General features: G+C 47.4%; 1 protein-coding gene across 1 annotated transcript in view; it reads right to left on the reverse strand.

Moving 5' to 3' along the window:
- LOC121878512 (CD109 antigen-like) overlaps window positions 1–16,100 on the reverse strand; it is an 81,374-nt gene that overhangs the window by 8,054 nt on the left and 57,220 nt on the right. Inside the window, exons 9-24 of the mRNA XM_042384771.1 lie at window positions 12,454–12,696; window positions 11,264–11,362; window positions 10,987–11,093; window positions 10,053–10,224; window positions 8,501–8,701; window positions 7,428–7,672; window positions 7,122–7,261; window positions 6,838–6,951; window positions 6,324–6,547; window positions 5,364–5,594; window positions 3,601–3,735; window positions 2,992–3,154; window positions 2,712–2,878; window positions 2,457–2,600; window positions 1,765–1,905; window positions 180–319 (exon numbers count right to left, since the gene is read on the reverse strand). Coding sequence (XP_042240705.1) covers window positions 180–319; window positions 1,765–1,905; window positions 2,457–2,600; window positions 2,712–2,878; window positions 2,992–3,154; window positions 3,601–3,735; window positions 5,364–5,594; window positions 6,324–6,547; window positions 6,838–6,951; window positions 7,122–7,261; window positions 7,428–7,672; window positions 8,501–8,701; window positions 10,053–10,224; window positions 10,987–11,093; window positions 11,264–11,362; window positions 12,454–12,696 — 2,666 coding nt within the window. The remainder of the gene's footprint in view (window positions 1–179; window positions 320–1,764; window positions 1,906–2,456; window positions 2,601–2,711; window positions 2,879–2,991; window positions 3,155–3,600; window positions 3,736–5,363; window positions 5,595–6,323; window positions 6,548–6,837; window positions 6,952–7,121; window positions 7,262–7,427; window positions 7,673–8,500; window positions 8,702–10,052; window positions 10,225–10,986; window positions 11,094–11,263; window positions 11,363–12,453; window positions 12,697–16,100) is intronic.

The following is a 16,100-nucleotide window of genomic DNA, read 5'->3' on the forward strand; positions in this document are numbered from 1 at the left end:
CTAACGCCTACTACCTGTTAATCCTCCACCTGAGGAAGACTATGACCTGACTATATATGTATAGCCCCCCCCCCCTCCCTGGACCTGAAGGAGACACCTACCCGAAGAAGACTATGACCTGACTATATATAGGTCCCCCTCCCCCCCACCCCTGGACCTGAATGGCACAGTACACCTACCTGATGGCATTGGCCTTGGCGATGTTAACCTTGGCCCGGATGTGTCCATTTAGGCCGGGGAGGATGTCCACCATGACCAGCACCACCTGCGCCGTCAGGGACACGTTCTTGTAGCCGTCACGCTTAAGCTGGAATGCCGGCTGTAAGACAACGCCAGGGATACTCAGTACAGTGAGTGGTCAAACAGGCCCGAGTCCTAGTGGTCCTTTTAAGTCTTAATAGGCCCCAGTCCTAACAGGCCCTAAACTAATCAATCAAAATATTACGTTTGGGGCCCATTGGGACTGGATCCTATTAGACTTGGGTCCCATTAGGCTTGGAAACCTTTTTGGATAATGCCCACTCGACTAATCCTTCGTTATTGACCCCCCACACACACACATACGCCCCTCAAGTTTCTGAAAGACACGTACGTTTAATTTTCTCCCCTAAGTGTAGCTGAGACTAAATATATAAATTCCTCACCACGACACAAGATGGCAGCACTGAAACTCTTCTCTTTTTCCGTCCAGTTAAAGGAGAAAAAGAGACGACAAATAGGAACCATAAACATAAATAAGATTTCAACCAAGAGCCAAAAGTTTAAGATCACCTGAAGAATATCCACCCCAGCTTATTTCACCCAAAGATTAACCACCCTAACGCTCTTGGGGGGGGGGGAGGTTAGGTTAGGTTAAACTTAAGGTGAAATAATCTCTGGTGGAGGTTCTTATGGTGATGCTTCATTAGACACTATGGATGGCTCTGTTCACTTCAAATTCCTTTACTCTGCTCACCTGGGAACTTAACTCAGACAAGTCAACATCTGATGACGACTGTAATAAAAGCTTTGAATCGTCATATAAGTTGTACTGAACACTTTGTAAATATATACCAGAGACATTGAGGTTTGTTTTGTATAAAGAAGTACCATGTACTTCTAAAGCCGTGTCCCCAAGGTTAAGAAATTAGTGTCATGCCAATTTTTAAACTTCTGATCTGGATTATTTACATCAATTTGGGCATTTGAAAGATATTTGGTTCTTCCCCAAAACACCGGAATTTTTCTGCGTGATTAAATTAGCTTGGTAATGATTTCCAGGCCAGCAGATCCACTAAAAGCGTCTGATACACACATACATACACACACGCGCTATCTGAACGTACTGTAAATACTCTATAACATTCAATGCCATATTATGATAATCACTGAGATCCGATAAACACCCTTTGTAGCCTCTATTCTATAATCCTTTTTGCGCTACTGCTCACAGCTTGAGTAAGGTGTGCACAATAAACTAGCTGTTGTCCACGGCAAAATTCAAATTCTGAAAGGTACTGTATACTTGAGCATTCCTCAGGATACTCCACAGGACACAGGATGTTAACGTTGAAGGAGTCCTTCGAAGGTCGCAAATCGAAAATCTAAACAAGTAATCCAAGGATGCAAATTACATTTCCTCCCTTTTTTTACATGTAAGATCTAGGTAGAAACAATGAGCGCTCTATGCTGGAATGTCATGGCTCAGTCCACAGGGAAGCTTGGTTGGAGCATGATAATGAACGGACGGTCGAGTGTAAATTGGTGCCCGGGTAGACTACTGACCGTGGGGTTGGTCTTGGAGTCCAGCGGGTGGGTGTAGTTGGGAGTCTCGGTGAAGGCGCCCATAGGTGTCTGGTAGTTGAGGATCCACTCCGCCGCCTTGTTGATGATGATGGGGTCAATGAAGATGAGGTTCTCCCAGTCCTGGCAGTGTGGGAGGTCTTGGTAATTATTAAGCCAACAAAAAGCTTAGTCCACTTTCTACAACTGTCCGGTTACGAAATATACATTAAAGGGTTTTCTACTGTTTTTTATTGTAGTATAATTTTGCTAAAGATAATCCATTATAACAATAATATAAGACATTAGATACATGTACAAACTGATAACACTAACCTGGAGTCAATTGAGAGGTTAAGTAGGTTTGTGGGTAGTCATTAGGGAAATAAGTTGACAAAATATGTGAGTCATCCGCCTTATATATAATGGCCCGTTTTCTCCTATGGCATAGAACTTTGAAGGTCTTACTATATTAAAAAGAAATACTACCGAGTTATCGAATAATCGTGCCTTCGAAATGGATCGACGAATCATTATTTATTGTTTTCAAAAGACGAAATGAACCAGTCAAACCAAACCAACACTAACCAAATCTATCACAAGATAGTTGATAAAGGTTATTTTAGTTCACGTTGCCTGAAAAATAAATGGTTAGTGGGCTTAGTTTTAGTACTTGGGCTCACACACACACACACCTGGAAGTTGGCGAGCCACAGCGTCTTGAGGGAGTAAGCAGTGAGCCACACACTCGGTTCAGATTCCGGCCACATTCTGAAGGCTCCGTCCTCGTCCTGGTAGCGAGCCAAGGCAGCGTACTGCACGTTCACCGCCGTCAACACCTGCAACAGGAGGTGGGTGAGAAATTCTTACTCTCTTGTTATTAACGACACTCTGCCCTTACATTGATGGTGAGATCGGTTGCACGGGAGATCACCGGGCTCGATACTCACCTGATAGACGATGCCGGGTTTGATCTGGTTAGTGAGACGCAGGTAGTGGAGTGACCACAGGTTAGAGGCAAAGTTGAAGGCTGCCGTCTCCGCCCCCATAACCTCCAGCCCCAGGAGTGAGTCGCTCCCAACAGGTACCTCAGGGAACGCTGGACCCACCACGTCACCTGCGAGTTAATACACACCAGAAACTAAAATGTGAACATGTTGGTCAACGGGTGGATAACTGCGGTGATGTTGCGTACTGTAGAGTAGCCAGGTGTAGGAGTGTGTGACTCACCGGTGATAGAGATGTGGCCGGTGGGAGTGTCGTAGATGTAGCGACGCTTGAGGGAGTAAGGGATGATGGGTGACTCGTCCAGCTCTATGTCAAGGAAGTCATACACCAGCGCCCTGTTTTTCAGATCCAGCAAGATGGAGGTGTGTTTCCCGATGGTCACACCCTGGCGGCAAGCGAGAGAAGTGAAGGTCAAATGAGTCACAGTTGTATCCTAACCTAACCTAACCTGACCTGACCTGACCTAACCTAACCTAGATATATTTTTGGAGTTTTGAAATTCCTCTGTTTTTCTTGAAGATCTCGTATTGGAAGCTTTGAAATATGTCTCTTCCTCACATAAATATCTCCCTCTGTCTATCTCTCGCTTTCTCCCTCTCTATCTTTCCCTCTCTCTCTACCTTTCCCCTCCCTCTCCACCCTTCCCTCCCTCTCTACCCTTCCCTCCCTCTCTACCCTTCCCCCTCCCTCTCTACCCTTCCCCCTCCCCTTCTCCCTTCCCCCTCCCTCTCTACCCTTCCCTCCCTCTCTACCCTTCCCTCTCCCTCTCTATCCTCTCCTCCCTCTCTTATCCCCAACACACAGGACCCCAAATACCCTTCAGGGACTCACCTCAGGCAGGACATCAATAGTGATCGTGTCGGAGTCTTTCTGCATCATGGTGGAGCCCTGGACAGTGACTTCGACCTGACCCTTCCTCGTGAACACAATGGGGATGTGGACGTCACGGGACTCTCCTGGCTCAAGCTGTCCGAGATAAGGGAGGTTAGGTGACTGAGATAAGGGAGGTTAGGTGACCGAGATAAGGGAGGTTAGGTGACTGAGATAAGGGAGGTTAGGTGACCGAGATAAGGGAGGTTAGGTGACCGAGATAAGGAGGTTAGGTGACGACCGATAAGGAGGTTGGGTGACCGAGATAAGGGAGGTTAGGTGACCGAGATAAGGGAGGTTAGGTGACCGAGATAAGGGAGGTTAGGTGACCGAGATAAGGGAGGTTAGGTGACCGAGATAAGGGAGGTTAGGTGACCGAGATAAGGGAGGTTAGGTGACCGAGATAAGGGAGGTTAGGTGACCGAGATAAGGGAGGTTGGGTGACCGAGATAAGGGAGGTTAGGTGACCGAGATAAGGGAGGTTAGGTGACCGAGATAAGGGAGGTTAGGTGACCGAGATAAGGGAGGTTAGGTGACCGAGATAAGGGAGGTTAGGTGACCGAGATAAGGGAGGTTAGGTGACCGAGATAAGGGAGGTTAGGTGACCGAGATAAGGGAGGTTGGGTGACCGAGATAAGGGAGGTTAGGTGACCGAGATAAGGGAGGTTAGGTGACCGAGATAAGGGAGGTTAGGTGACCGAGATAAGGGAGGTTAGGTGACCGAGATAAGGGAGGTTAGGTGACCGAGATAAGGGAGGTTAGGTGACCGAGATAAGGGAGGTTAGGTGACCGAGATAAGGGAGGTTGGGTGACCGAGATAAGGGAGGTTAGGTGACCGAGATAAGGGAGGTTAGGTGACCGAGATAAGGGAGGTTAGGTGACCGAGATAAGGGAGGTTAGGTGACCGAGATAAGGGAGGTTAGGTGACCGAGATAAGGGAGGTTAGGTGACCGAGATAAGGGAGGTTAGGTGACCGAGATAAGGGAGGTTGGGTGACCGAGATAAGGGAGGTTAGGTGACCGAGATAAGGGAGGTTAGGTGACCGAGATAAGGGAGGTTAGGTGACCGAGATAAGGGAGGTTAGGTGACCGAGATAAGGGAGGTTAGGTGACCGAGATAAGGGAGGTTGGGTGACCGAGAGGGAGGTTAGGTGACCGAGATAAGGGAGGTTAGGTGACCGAGATAGGTTGGGTTAGTTGGGTGACCGAGATAAGGGAGGTTAGGTGACCGAGATAAGGGAGGTTAGGTGACCGAGATAAGGGAGGTTAGGTGACCGAGATAAGGAGTTAGGTGACCGAGATAAGGAGGTTGGGTGACCGAGATAAGGGAGGTTAGGTGACCGAGATAGGTGACCGAGATAAGGGAGGTTGGGTGACCGAGATAAGGGAGGTTAGGTGACCGAGATAAGGGAGGTTGGGTGACCGAGATAAGGGAGGTTAGGTGACCGAGATAAGGGAGGTTGGGTGACCGAGATAAGGGAGGTTAGGTGACCGAGATAAGGGAGGTTGGGTGACCGAGATATATAAAATTAAAATAAACAATATCAAGTAAAGGAAAAAATAACTCTTTTGGGAGAATGATTTAATCTGTAAATATTTAAGAACAGAAATAAACACTATAATTTACCTTGATATACATATGTGAAAAATTATATACATAAGCACAGTAGAGAGAGAGAGAGAGAGAGAGAGAGAGAGAGAGAGAGAGAGAGCACACACACTCACCCATACAACATGCTGATGATCCCCCGACGCCGTCCTGGGTTTGTAAGAGGTCACCGCGCCGTTCTCCTCCACCAACACGGAGCGGTAGTCGTCCGAGTTAGGCAGGGTGACCATCACGCCCACCTTACTGCCGTGGAAGTTGAACACACACGCCCTCAGACCTACCTGCTCCCACTGTCTAACTACAGATGGGCCTTCCAGTGTCAACACGAATGGTCCAGCCGAGTCGAACTAGAGGGAGTGTAATGATAATGGTGGTTAGTGCTCTTATTATTATTATTATTATTATTATTATTATTATTTGAAATGACATACTGGTAATAATGGCATGATAACAATGGAATAATGATAGTAGTAGTAATAATAATAATAATAATAATAATAATAATAATAATAATAATAATAATAATAATAATAATAATAATAATAATAATAATAATAATAATAATAATATCCAATGTACTCTAAGGGTTAACATCGTACTTGAAAAAAATTAAGTCATTGTTTTGAGACTTTAAGTTATTGTACTCAATGGATAAAGTCATCATCGTACCCCAGGGATTAAAGTTACCTTACTCAAGGGGATAAATTAAATCATCGTACCCAGAGGGTTGTGGAACTTGGGTCGCCCGCACCGTAGATTATCACTATACCTGACTTAATCTAACCTAATCTAACTCACACCTGTCCTTCCCCTCACTCACACCTGTCCTTCCCCCCACCTACACCTATCCCTCTCCCTCTCCTCACTCACACCTGTTCTTCCCACCAACTACACCTGTCCTTCTCCTCACTCACACCTATCCTTCCCCCCACCTACACCTATCCCTCTCCCTCTCCTCACTCACACCTGTTCTTCCCCCCAACCTACACCTGTCCCTCTCCTCACTCACACCTGTTCTTCCCCCCACCTACACCTGTCCCTCTCCTCACCCACACCTTTTCCCTCCTCTCACTCACCTGTATCTTCTCCTGCAGTAGGCCGAGTCCCATCTTCTTACCGACAGCGAACATGGACACGACCCACGTCTGCGGCCTCTTCGGGATAGGGAACACCTGGATCTCGGTACCTACGCCTCTGATATCCAGCCACGCCCAGTCACCGTGGTCTGGGTCGTAGAAGCGGTGGAGACGACTCAGGCGCTTGATGCGGAACTCCCGGAGAGGGTCGACATTCACGGGACCTACAGACGAAGGGAGGAGAGGTACAGTAGGTCAAGTTGGCTCCAACCTTTAATATGCCCTAATAGTAATTCTGTTCATCACTAATACCATGTCATTAGCATTAAGTGAACTACGGAGGGGCATAATGATTATGGGAGAACCAGTATATAAGTGACGTAGGTATTAATAGCATATGTATCTTACAGCAAAATAAAAGACAGTCGATATTATAAGTACCAAGTGTTAAAACAAAAGACAGTTGATAGCATGAGTGAAGGTAAACACAACACTTGGTGGCACCGTAACTTACATCCTGCCTCGTCAGAGTGGTCAGGGCACTGGTAGAGTCCGTCACAACGTTCTTCGTGATTGTAGCAGCTGCCAGTCAGACACTTGAATTGCCAGGTAGCACAGTCAGGTGAGTCTGTCGACATAAAAGAAAGCATTGAATGTGTGAATGTACATATGACGCAGTGAAGACAAAATAAGGAGATATATAATGTTGATAACAGTAACTACATTAATATTAATGTCGTTATCATTATCAAGAGTCCAGGTAAGAGAGTAGGGAGGGAGGGAGGGAGGGAGCCTCACCTGACGCGTGGTGAGGATGGTAGAAGAGGTCAGCATCGGTCAGCACGAGGAGGTCACTGAAGTTGAAAGTGGAGGGGGCGTCTGGTCCAGCCATGGCTGTAGGGTAGAGCGACACCTTGGCTCCGGCCCCGTCACGTGACCTGGACAACAACAACACCGTGACAGATGACGAGTTAAGAAACAAAAGAACGAAGACAATTATAAGAAACTGCAGACAATAAAGAAGAAGAAAAAGAAGAAACGGGGAGAATAACAAGGAAGGACAAACAAACAGGAGAGAGGAGAAAGGAGAGAAGGAGGACTCACCTAGTAGCCGCCCGACGGATGTGAGGCACAGTGACATTGCTCCGCCTGGCGTACACGGTGTCGTTCGTCTCCAGCTGCAGCATGTGGTGGAGGACCCGGGAGGCGTCTAACTCGTGGCCGGTGTCCATGTGGTGCGTCTCCTCCCACACAGACGAGACGGCGAAGAACGCGCCCGTCTCCCCCAACATCTTCATCTCTACTGACCCGCCAGAGTGGTCCTTGTGTTCGTTCCACCTGATGCCTACCTGTTAATTAAGAGGAGAGGGAGGCGTGTTTATTTACCTGTTTGGCTCATCTGACAGCTATATACCTTTTACCGTCTATTAAGTCTATTTATTCCATTTCTTCTGTCTATCTGTTCCACATCTACTATCAACTTTTTTTTACTTTATCTTCTTATTCCACACTGGTAATTAATCTACCTCTCGTCTTGTCTAATCATATCTACTATTCACCTCTTATGCAATCCCATCTACCATCTACAGAACAGAACTCGTATCTCTCCCATCTACAGAACAGAACTCGTATCTCTACCATCTACAGAACAGAACTCGTATCTCTACCATCTACAGAACAGAACTCGTATCTCTCCCATCTACAGAACAGAACTCGTATCTCTACCATCTACAGAACAGAACTCGTATCTCTCCCATCTACAGAACAGAACTCGTATCTCTACCATCTACAGAACAGAACTCGTATCTCTCCCATCTACAGAACAGAACTCGTATCTCTCCCATCTACAGAACAGAACTCGTATCTCTCCCATTTACCATCTACAGAACAGAACTCGTATCTCTCCCATCTACAGAACAGAACTCGTTTCTCTCCCATCTACAGAACAGAACTCGTATCTCTCCCATCACAAGAACAGAACTCGTATCTCTCCCATCTACAGAACAGAACTCGTATCTCTCCCATCTACAGAACAGAACTCGTATCTCTCCCATCTACAGAACAGAACTCGTATCTCTCCCATCTACAGAACAGAACTCGTATCTCTACCATCTACAGAACAGAACTCGTATCTTTCCCATCTACCATCTCTCCGTCTATCCCCGTCGTCTCCTTACCTTGTGTCGTCCCAGAGGGTCGACGGGCACCAGCAAGGCGTGAGAGACGAGCTGACCGTCCTGAGTCACCACCCAGACTAGGATGTTGGCCGCCGGGGACATATCGGTCGAGGCAGGGAGGGAGAAGGTAGTGACGGTGGGGATGGAGTGGTCAAGTATAGGTTCCCTCCCGTTATAGATCACCACACCCTGTGACAACACCTGTAAAGGGGGAGGAGGAGGAGGGATTATAAACATCTGGTTTTATATGACATCTGAGAGGAGTAATTGTGACCCCTGGGATAATACAATACAACACAACACATTTAACCCCCAACACAATACAATAGACACACATACTTAACCACCAACAGACCACAAGACTCACCACAAGACTCACCACACAACACAAGACTCACCACACAGCACAAGACTCACCACACAACACAAGACTCACCACACAACACAAGACTCACCACAAGACTCACCACACAACACAAGACTCACCTCACCACACAACACAAGACTCACCACACAACACAAGACTCACCACACAACACAAGACTCACCACAAGACTCACCACACAACACAAGACTCAACACAAGACTCACCACACAACACAAGACTCACCACACTACACAAGACTCACACACATCACAAGACTCACCACACAACACAAGACTCACCACAAGACTCACCACACAACACAAGACTCATGACACAACACAAGACTCAACACAAGACTCACCACACAACACAAGACTCACCACACAACACAAGACTCACCACACAATACAAGACTCACCCACAAGACTCACCACACAACACAAGACTCACCACACAACACAAGACTCACCACACAATACAAGACTCACACACACACCACAAGACTCACCACACAACACAAGACTCACCACAATACAAGACTCATGACACAACACAAGACTCAACACAAGACTCACACAACACAAGACTCACCACACACACCACAAGACTCACCACACAACACAAGACTCACCACACAATACAAGACTCATGACACAACACAAGACTCAACACAAGACTCACCACTCAACACAAGACTCACCACACAACACAAGACTCACCACACACAATACAAGACTCATGACACAACCAAGACTCAACACAAGACTCACCACACACCACAAGACTCACCACACACCACTAGACTCACACACAACACAAGACTCACCACACAACACAAGACTCACCACACAACACAAGACTCATGACACAACACAAGACTCACCACAAGACTCACCACACAACACAAGACTCACACACACCACAAGACTCACCACACAACACAAGACTCACCACACACACCACAAGACTCACCACACACCTAAGACTCACCACACACCACAAGACTCACCACACAACACAAGACTCACCACACACCACAAGACTCACCACACAACACAAGACTCACCACACACCACAAGACTCACCACACACCACAAGACTCACCACACAACACAAGACTCACCACAAGACTCACCACACAAGGCAAGACTCACCACAAGACTCACCACACAAGACAAGACTCACCACATAATTAAAGTGCTCCATGTAAAAGTTGTTCCTGACGTGTAAAGTGATGAACTCCCCTGGGCTGGCGTCAGGGGTGGATGTCTCTATCTGAAGGTGTCGGTCCCTGGGTGAGTGTTGTACCACCCCCAGCAGTCTGGCGCCCGCTGTCAGCCCGCTACTGGTGGTCAGGCTGTGGTACCGAGAGAGAGTTAGACTACAGAACTGTGGTACCGGGAGAGAGTTAGACTACAGAACTGTGGTACTGGGAGAGAGTTAGACTACAGAACTGTGGTACTGGGAGAGAGTTAAGACTACAGAACTGTGGTACTGGGAGAGAGTTAAGACTACAGAACTGTGGTACTGGGAGAGAGTTAAGACTACAGAACTGTGGTACTGGGAGAGAGTTAGACTACAGAACTGTGGTACCGGGAGGGATTACAGAACTACAGTTAGACTACAGTGGTACCGGGAGAGAGTTAGACTACAGAACTGTGGTACTGGGAGAGAGTTAAGACTACAGAACTGTGGTGCCGGGAGAGAGTTAGACTACAGAACTGTGGTACCGGGAGAGTTAGACTACAGAACTGGAGAGTACACTACAGAACTGTGGTACCGGGAGAACTGTGGTAGTTAGACTACAGAACTGTGGTACGGAGAGAGTTAGACTACAGAACTGTGGTACCGGGAGAGAGTTAGACTACAGAACTGTGGTACCGGGAGAGAGTTAGACTACAGAACTGTGGTACCGGGAGAGAGTTAGACTACAGAACTGTGGTACCGGGAGAGAGTTAGACTACAGAACTGTGGTACCGGGACAGACTTAAATTACAAAACTGTGGTACCGGGAGAACCTAATCCTCACGTGATCTAAATACATTTTATATTTCCGAATAAATCATCCGTCTCTGAGGTGAGTTATGGTATCCAGGTGACTAATGAGGAGGAACTTTACCTGGCGTCTACCCTGAGGCTCATTGCTCCCTCAGGAAGGTCGAAGGAGATCTCCGCCACACCCGCCGCCTCCTGCAACTTCCACCCGCTCACGTCCACCTGATCCACCTGTAAGAGACGAATTCCCAGGTGGTGAGAGTGGCCAGTACAGGTGGTGTATGTATCTAGATGGTGATGGTAAATCTCTCTCTCTCTCTCTCTCTCTCTCTCTCTCTCTCTCTCTCTCTCTCTCTCTCTCTCTCTCTCTCTCTCTCTCTCTCATACAGAAGGACACCCACCTTTGTGCTCTGTCCAGAGGCTGTCATGACCACACTGAGTCGAGCATTCTGAAGTTCCTCCTCCCCCAGCGGATGGTCGTCCTGGTATGACGTGAGGACCTGGACCAGAGACACAGGTAAGACAGTAATCAACACAGGTAAGTCAGTCATTAATACAGGTATGTCAGTAATCAACACAGGTAAGACAGTAATCAACACAGGTAAGTCAGTAATCAACACAGGTAAGTCAGTAATCAACACAGGTAAGTCAGTAATCAACACAGGTAAGTCAGTCATTAATACAGGTAAGTCAGTAATCAACACAGGTAAGTCAGTAATCAACACAGGTAAGTCAGTAATCAACACAGGTAAGTCAGTAATCAACACAGGTAAGTCAGTCATTAATACAAATAAGACAGTAATCAACACAGGTAAGACAGTAATCAACACAGGTAAGTCAGTCATTAATACAGGTAAGTCAGTCATTAATACAGGTATGTCAGTAATAAGCTCAGGTAAGTCAGTAATTAACATAGACAGACACGTGACACACACACACACACAGGGTCGTCAGAGGTATACTGCAAAAGATAAACCTTTTTGCTGGTCACATTGTTGACCAATTTTCACCACCATACACAGTAGAGATAGTCCTCTCTCTCTCTCTCTCTCTCTCTCTCTCTCTCTCTCTCTCTCTCTCTCCCTGCATAGCCTGGAATATACCTTCTCCTCCCGCCCTTCTCTTCTTCCTTTTCCCCCTTCCTTCCTCCATCTTTGTCTCACTATCCCTCCCTTATACTCATTTTCTTTCACTCTCCCTGCATCCCACTCCCTTTCCCTCTCACTTTCCCACCACACCTTTGGCTCTACTCTTACTCCCGCTTTCCCACTTTTCTTATCTCTCCCTCCCACCCTTCCTTCCTCCCACTCTCTCTCTCCCTCCTACTCTCAGGTAACTCGTCACAGGTGAAGATGTATGTTACCACTATGGTCACTATCCTTGTCTATCACTATAGGTGTCACATGGGCAGGTACCACAGGTGTCACATGGCCAGGTACCACAGGTGTCACATGGCCAGGTACCACAGGTGTCACATGGCGAGGTACCACAGGTGTCACATGGCCAGGTACCACAGGTGTCACATGGCCAGGCACCAGTACCCACATGGCCAGGCACCACAGGTGTCACATGGCCAGGCACCAGTACTCACGTGGATGGTAATAGGCATGCCTGGCCTGAAGATAAGAGGCTGGTCGCCCAAGAATGTGACCTTCGCCTCCTCCTTCACCAGCCTGGCGATGGCCCACCCCTCCTGCACCCACCACCTGAAGGTGTCGCCCACTGTAGCCCACACGCGCACGCTCACGCCTTTCAGGTTCTCGTCATTAGTCCCAGCACCAAGCATATAACGGACCGTCGACAGGGGCAGCTTGAAGGCGTGGGAACCTTTGAACTGAAAGATGGAGAGGGCTGGTTAGTGGTGGTGGTGGTGGTGAGGGCTGGTTAGTGGTGGTGGTGAGGGCTGGTTAGTGGTGGTAGCGGTGGTGAGGAGCTGGTTAGTGGTGGTGGTGAGGGATGGTTAGTGGTGGTGGTGAGGATGGTTGTTAGTGGTGGTGAGGCTGGTTAGTGGTGGTGGTGAGGGCTGGATTTAGTGGTGGTGGTGAGGCACAGTTAGTGGTGATGGTGAGCTGGTGGTGGTGGTGGTGAGGCTGGTTAGTGGTGGTGGTGGGGGCTGGTGGTGGTGGTGGTGAGGCTGGTTGGTGAGGTGGTGGTGAGGCTGGTTGGTGGTGGTGGTGGCATTGGTGTGGTGAGGTGGTGAGGGCTGGTTAGTGGTGGTGGTAGTGAGCAGTGGTGGTGAGGTGAGGCTGGTTGAGTGGTGGTGGTGTGAAACCGAGTGGTGGTGGTGGTGAGGGCTGGATTAGTGGTGGTGGTAGTGGTGGTGGTGGTGGTGGTGAGGGCTGGTTAGTGGTGGTGGTGAGTAGAAATGTGTATTGGAATATGGGATGATTTAGATCTTGATGGTGAGGAGAGAGAGAGAGAGAGAGAGAGAGAGAGATTATTTGGAAAAAAAGAGCTAAACAGACAGAAAGACAGACAGACACAGACAGAAAAACAAAGAAAAATTACTACATAAAATTATCAAAAAGCTCCAGAAGATAAACACAGTAAACATGCAAACAAAAACAAAAATATTATCTCTTAAGTTAAATTTAAATAAAACTTAAAAAAATAAATACTAAGAAAACACAGCCATTATCAACTCTTGTACACACTTAACTTAAACAATATATACTTCTTTACTTTTATCCTCTTCGCCACTGATCGGCTTGTTAGCCGCTTGGGCGATCGGTCACGTCTCTGTCACGCACTGTTGGCAAATACTGGGCATGCACCGGCTCCTGAATGTACCTGAACCCGCTCCAGTGTTGGTCAAGTCTTCTCTTGAAAGAGCTCACACTTGGTGCCGTCACAACACTCTCTGGTAGATTGTTCCAAGAGTTTACAACCCTCACTCCGAAAAAGTTTGCCCTCACGGTTTTCTGGACTTGCGGCTTCTTCAATCTTGAGCTGTGACCCCTTGTGGGGCGAGCGTCCGCCAGCTCCAAGTAAGGACACTCAACTGAGTAGTGCCCCTTGAGATGCTTATACACCTCAACTAGGTCCCCCCTTGCCCGTCTGTAGTATAAGCTAGGCAAGTTCATGCGATCCAATCTCTCAGGGTAGCTGAGATGCCGAAGTGCAGGCACCAGTTTGGTGGCCCTCCTTTGAACATTTTCAACCAACTGACAGTCCCTAGCATATCTCGGGGACCAGATGGGGTGACAGTACTCCAGATGGGGAAGCACTTCACTCCTGAAGATCGTCACGAGGGACGGACCGTCTAGATATCTGAACGACCTTCTTATAAGACCCAATAATTTATTTGCCTGATTTACCTTCTTCTCACAATGGCCCGAGAACTTCAGCTCATTGTCAACATACACACCTAGGTCCTTCTCACACACAGTCTCAACTAGTACATTTTCTTCATCCCGTTGGGACATATGGTACGCCTCCTTACCGTTGGTACGCCCCAGGTGCATCCTCTTACACTTCGTGACATTGAATCTCAGCAGCCATTCCTTCGACCATTCCTGGAGCCCACAGAGGTCCTTCTGCAGCTCTTCACAGTCCGCTTGGTTCTTAATTTCCCGAAATAACTTGGCGTCATCGGCAAACATTTGTATGGAGGAGTGTACAACGTCAGGCATATCATTTATGAAACAAACAAACAACAGCGGGCCCAATACACTACCCTGCGGTACCCCACTTGTTACAGGTACAGATGACGATTTCGTGCCATTAATCACCACACATTGCTTGCGGTCATGTAGAAAGTCTTCTATCCACGCTAGGACATTTCCCCGAATTCCGTACCCTTCCAGTTTGATTTTCAGCCTTTCGTGGGGTACACTGTCGAAAGCCTTGGCAAAATCTAGGTAAATATTGTCGATATTACCACCCCGTTCTAGAATATGGGTCCAAATATCCAATACCTTGAGCAATTGTGTCAAGCAAGAGCGCCCCGGCATAAAACCGTGTTGGCAATCTTTTACAAGGTTGTTTCGTAGTAGATGTTCCATCGCTGCATCTCTGATAATACTCTCAAGTACTTTACATATTATGCTGGTCAGGCTCACCGGTCTATAGTTGTTCGTGGAGTGCCTATCGCCCTTCTTGAAGATAGGACTCACATAAGCCACTTTCCATTCACTGGGGACCATTTGTTCATCCAGGCATTTACAAAACAGAATCTTCAGGGGCTCTGCAAGCTCGTTGCACAGCTCCCTTAGCACTCTAGGATGCACCATGTCAGGTCCAGGACTCTTATGGACCTTTAGCCTGGACAGTTTATTTCTAATACCCTCTTCTGTGAACACAATGTGGGTCAGTGCTGTGTCGAACCGTCTGTCCTCAAACGCAGGAAGGTTAGTTGCATCCTCTCTTGTGAACACTGAGGAAAAGAAGCTGTTCAATGCCTCAGCTTTATCCTGGTCAGAATCTGCGTAACTACCATCTTCAAGCCTCAGGTCTGATACTCCTACTCGCGTTTTCAATTTCGACTTTGCATAGCGGTAAAACGCCTTTGGGTTTGACTTGACCTCGCGTGCAACCAGCCTTTGGAACTCCTTTTCAGCCCTCCTACACTCTATCTTTGCTTGGTTTCTGGCTCTTGCATACATCCTCCTGTCTTGCTCATCGTTTGACCCAACCCACGTCTTGAATTTCTGGGTTTTCTTCTTAATTTTGTCGACCGCCGCATGGTTCATGTGTAGGGATCCCCTCGTATTCCTAGAAGCACTGGGTTTGGTCTTGGGTATATATTTATCGATCAAATGGGTCATTTTACTAGTTATGATATTCAGCGTAGTGTCTGCGTTCTTGTACCTTAATAAGTCAGGCCAGTTGATACCCCTCATCTCTTCCCTCATCCCATTGTAATTTCCCTTGTAATATTTGCACCTTGGCCTGGCCTTATCTTGAACTAGGTAACAGTTAAATCTGAATGACAACACTGTATGGTGACTGGTGCCAACTGGGGCAAGGTGTTCCAGTTTGGCCACCATACCCTCCTCGTTTGTTATGATGAGGTCAAGTGGCTTGGGTGTTTGTTCCCCTCTGTAATGTGTCGGGTCTCTCACATGTTGGAACAGAAAATTATCTCTCAGAGTTTCTACAAAAAGAGTAGCAGGATTATTCAAGTCATTCGGGGTTGACTCGTTTCTCCAGTCGATGTCGCCATAGTTAAAGTCCCCCATGATAAGGAGGTGGCTGGGGTTGAGCATCGCCGCATTGTTTATTAAGGTTCTTAAGTTC

This window comes from Homarus americanus, unplaced genomic scaffold, assembly GCF_018991925.1.
Source record: "Homarus americanus isolate GMGI-L3 unplaced genomic scaffold, GMGI_Hamer_2.0 scaffold41027, whole genome shotgun sequence".
Classification (NCBI taxonomy): Eukaryota; Metazoa; Arthropoda; class Malacostraca; order Decapoda; family Nephropidae; genus Homarus; species Homarus americanus.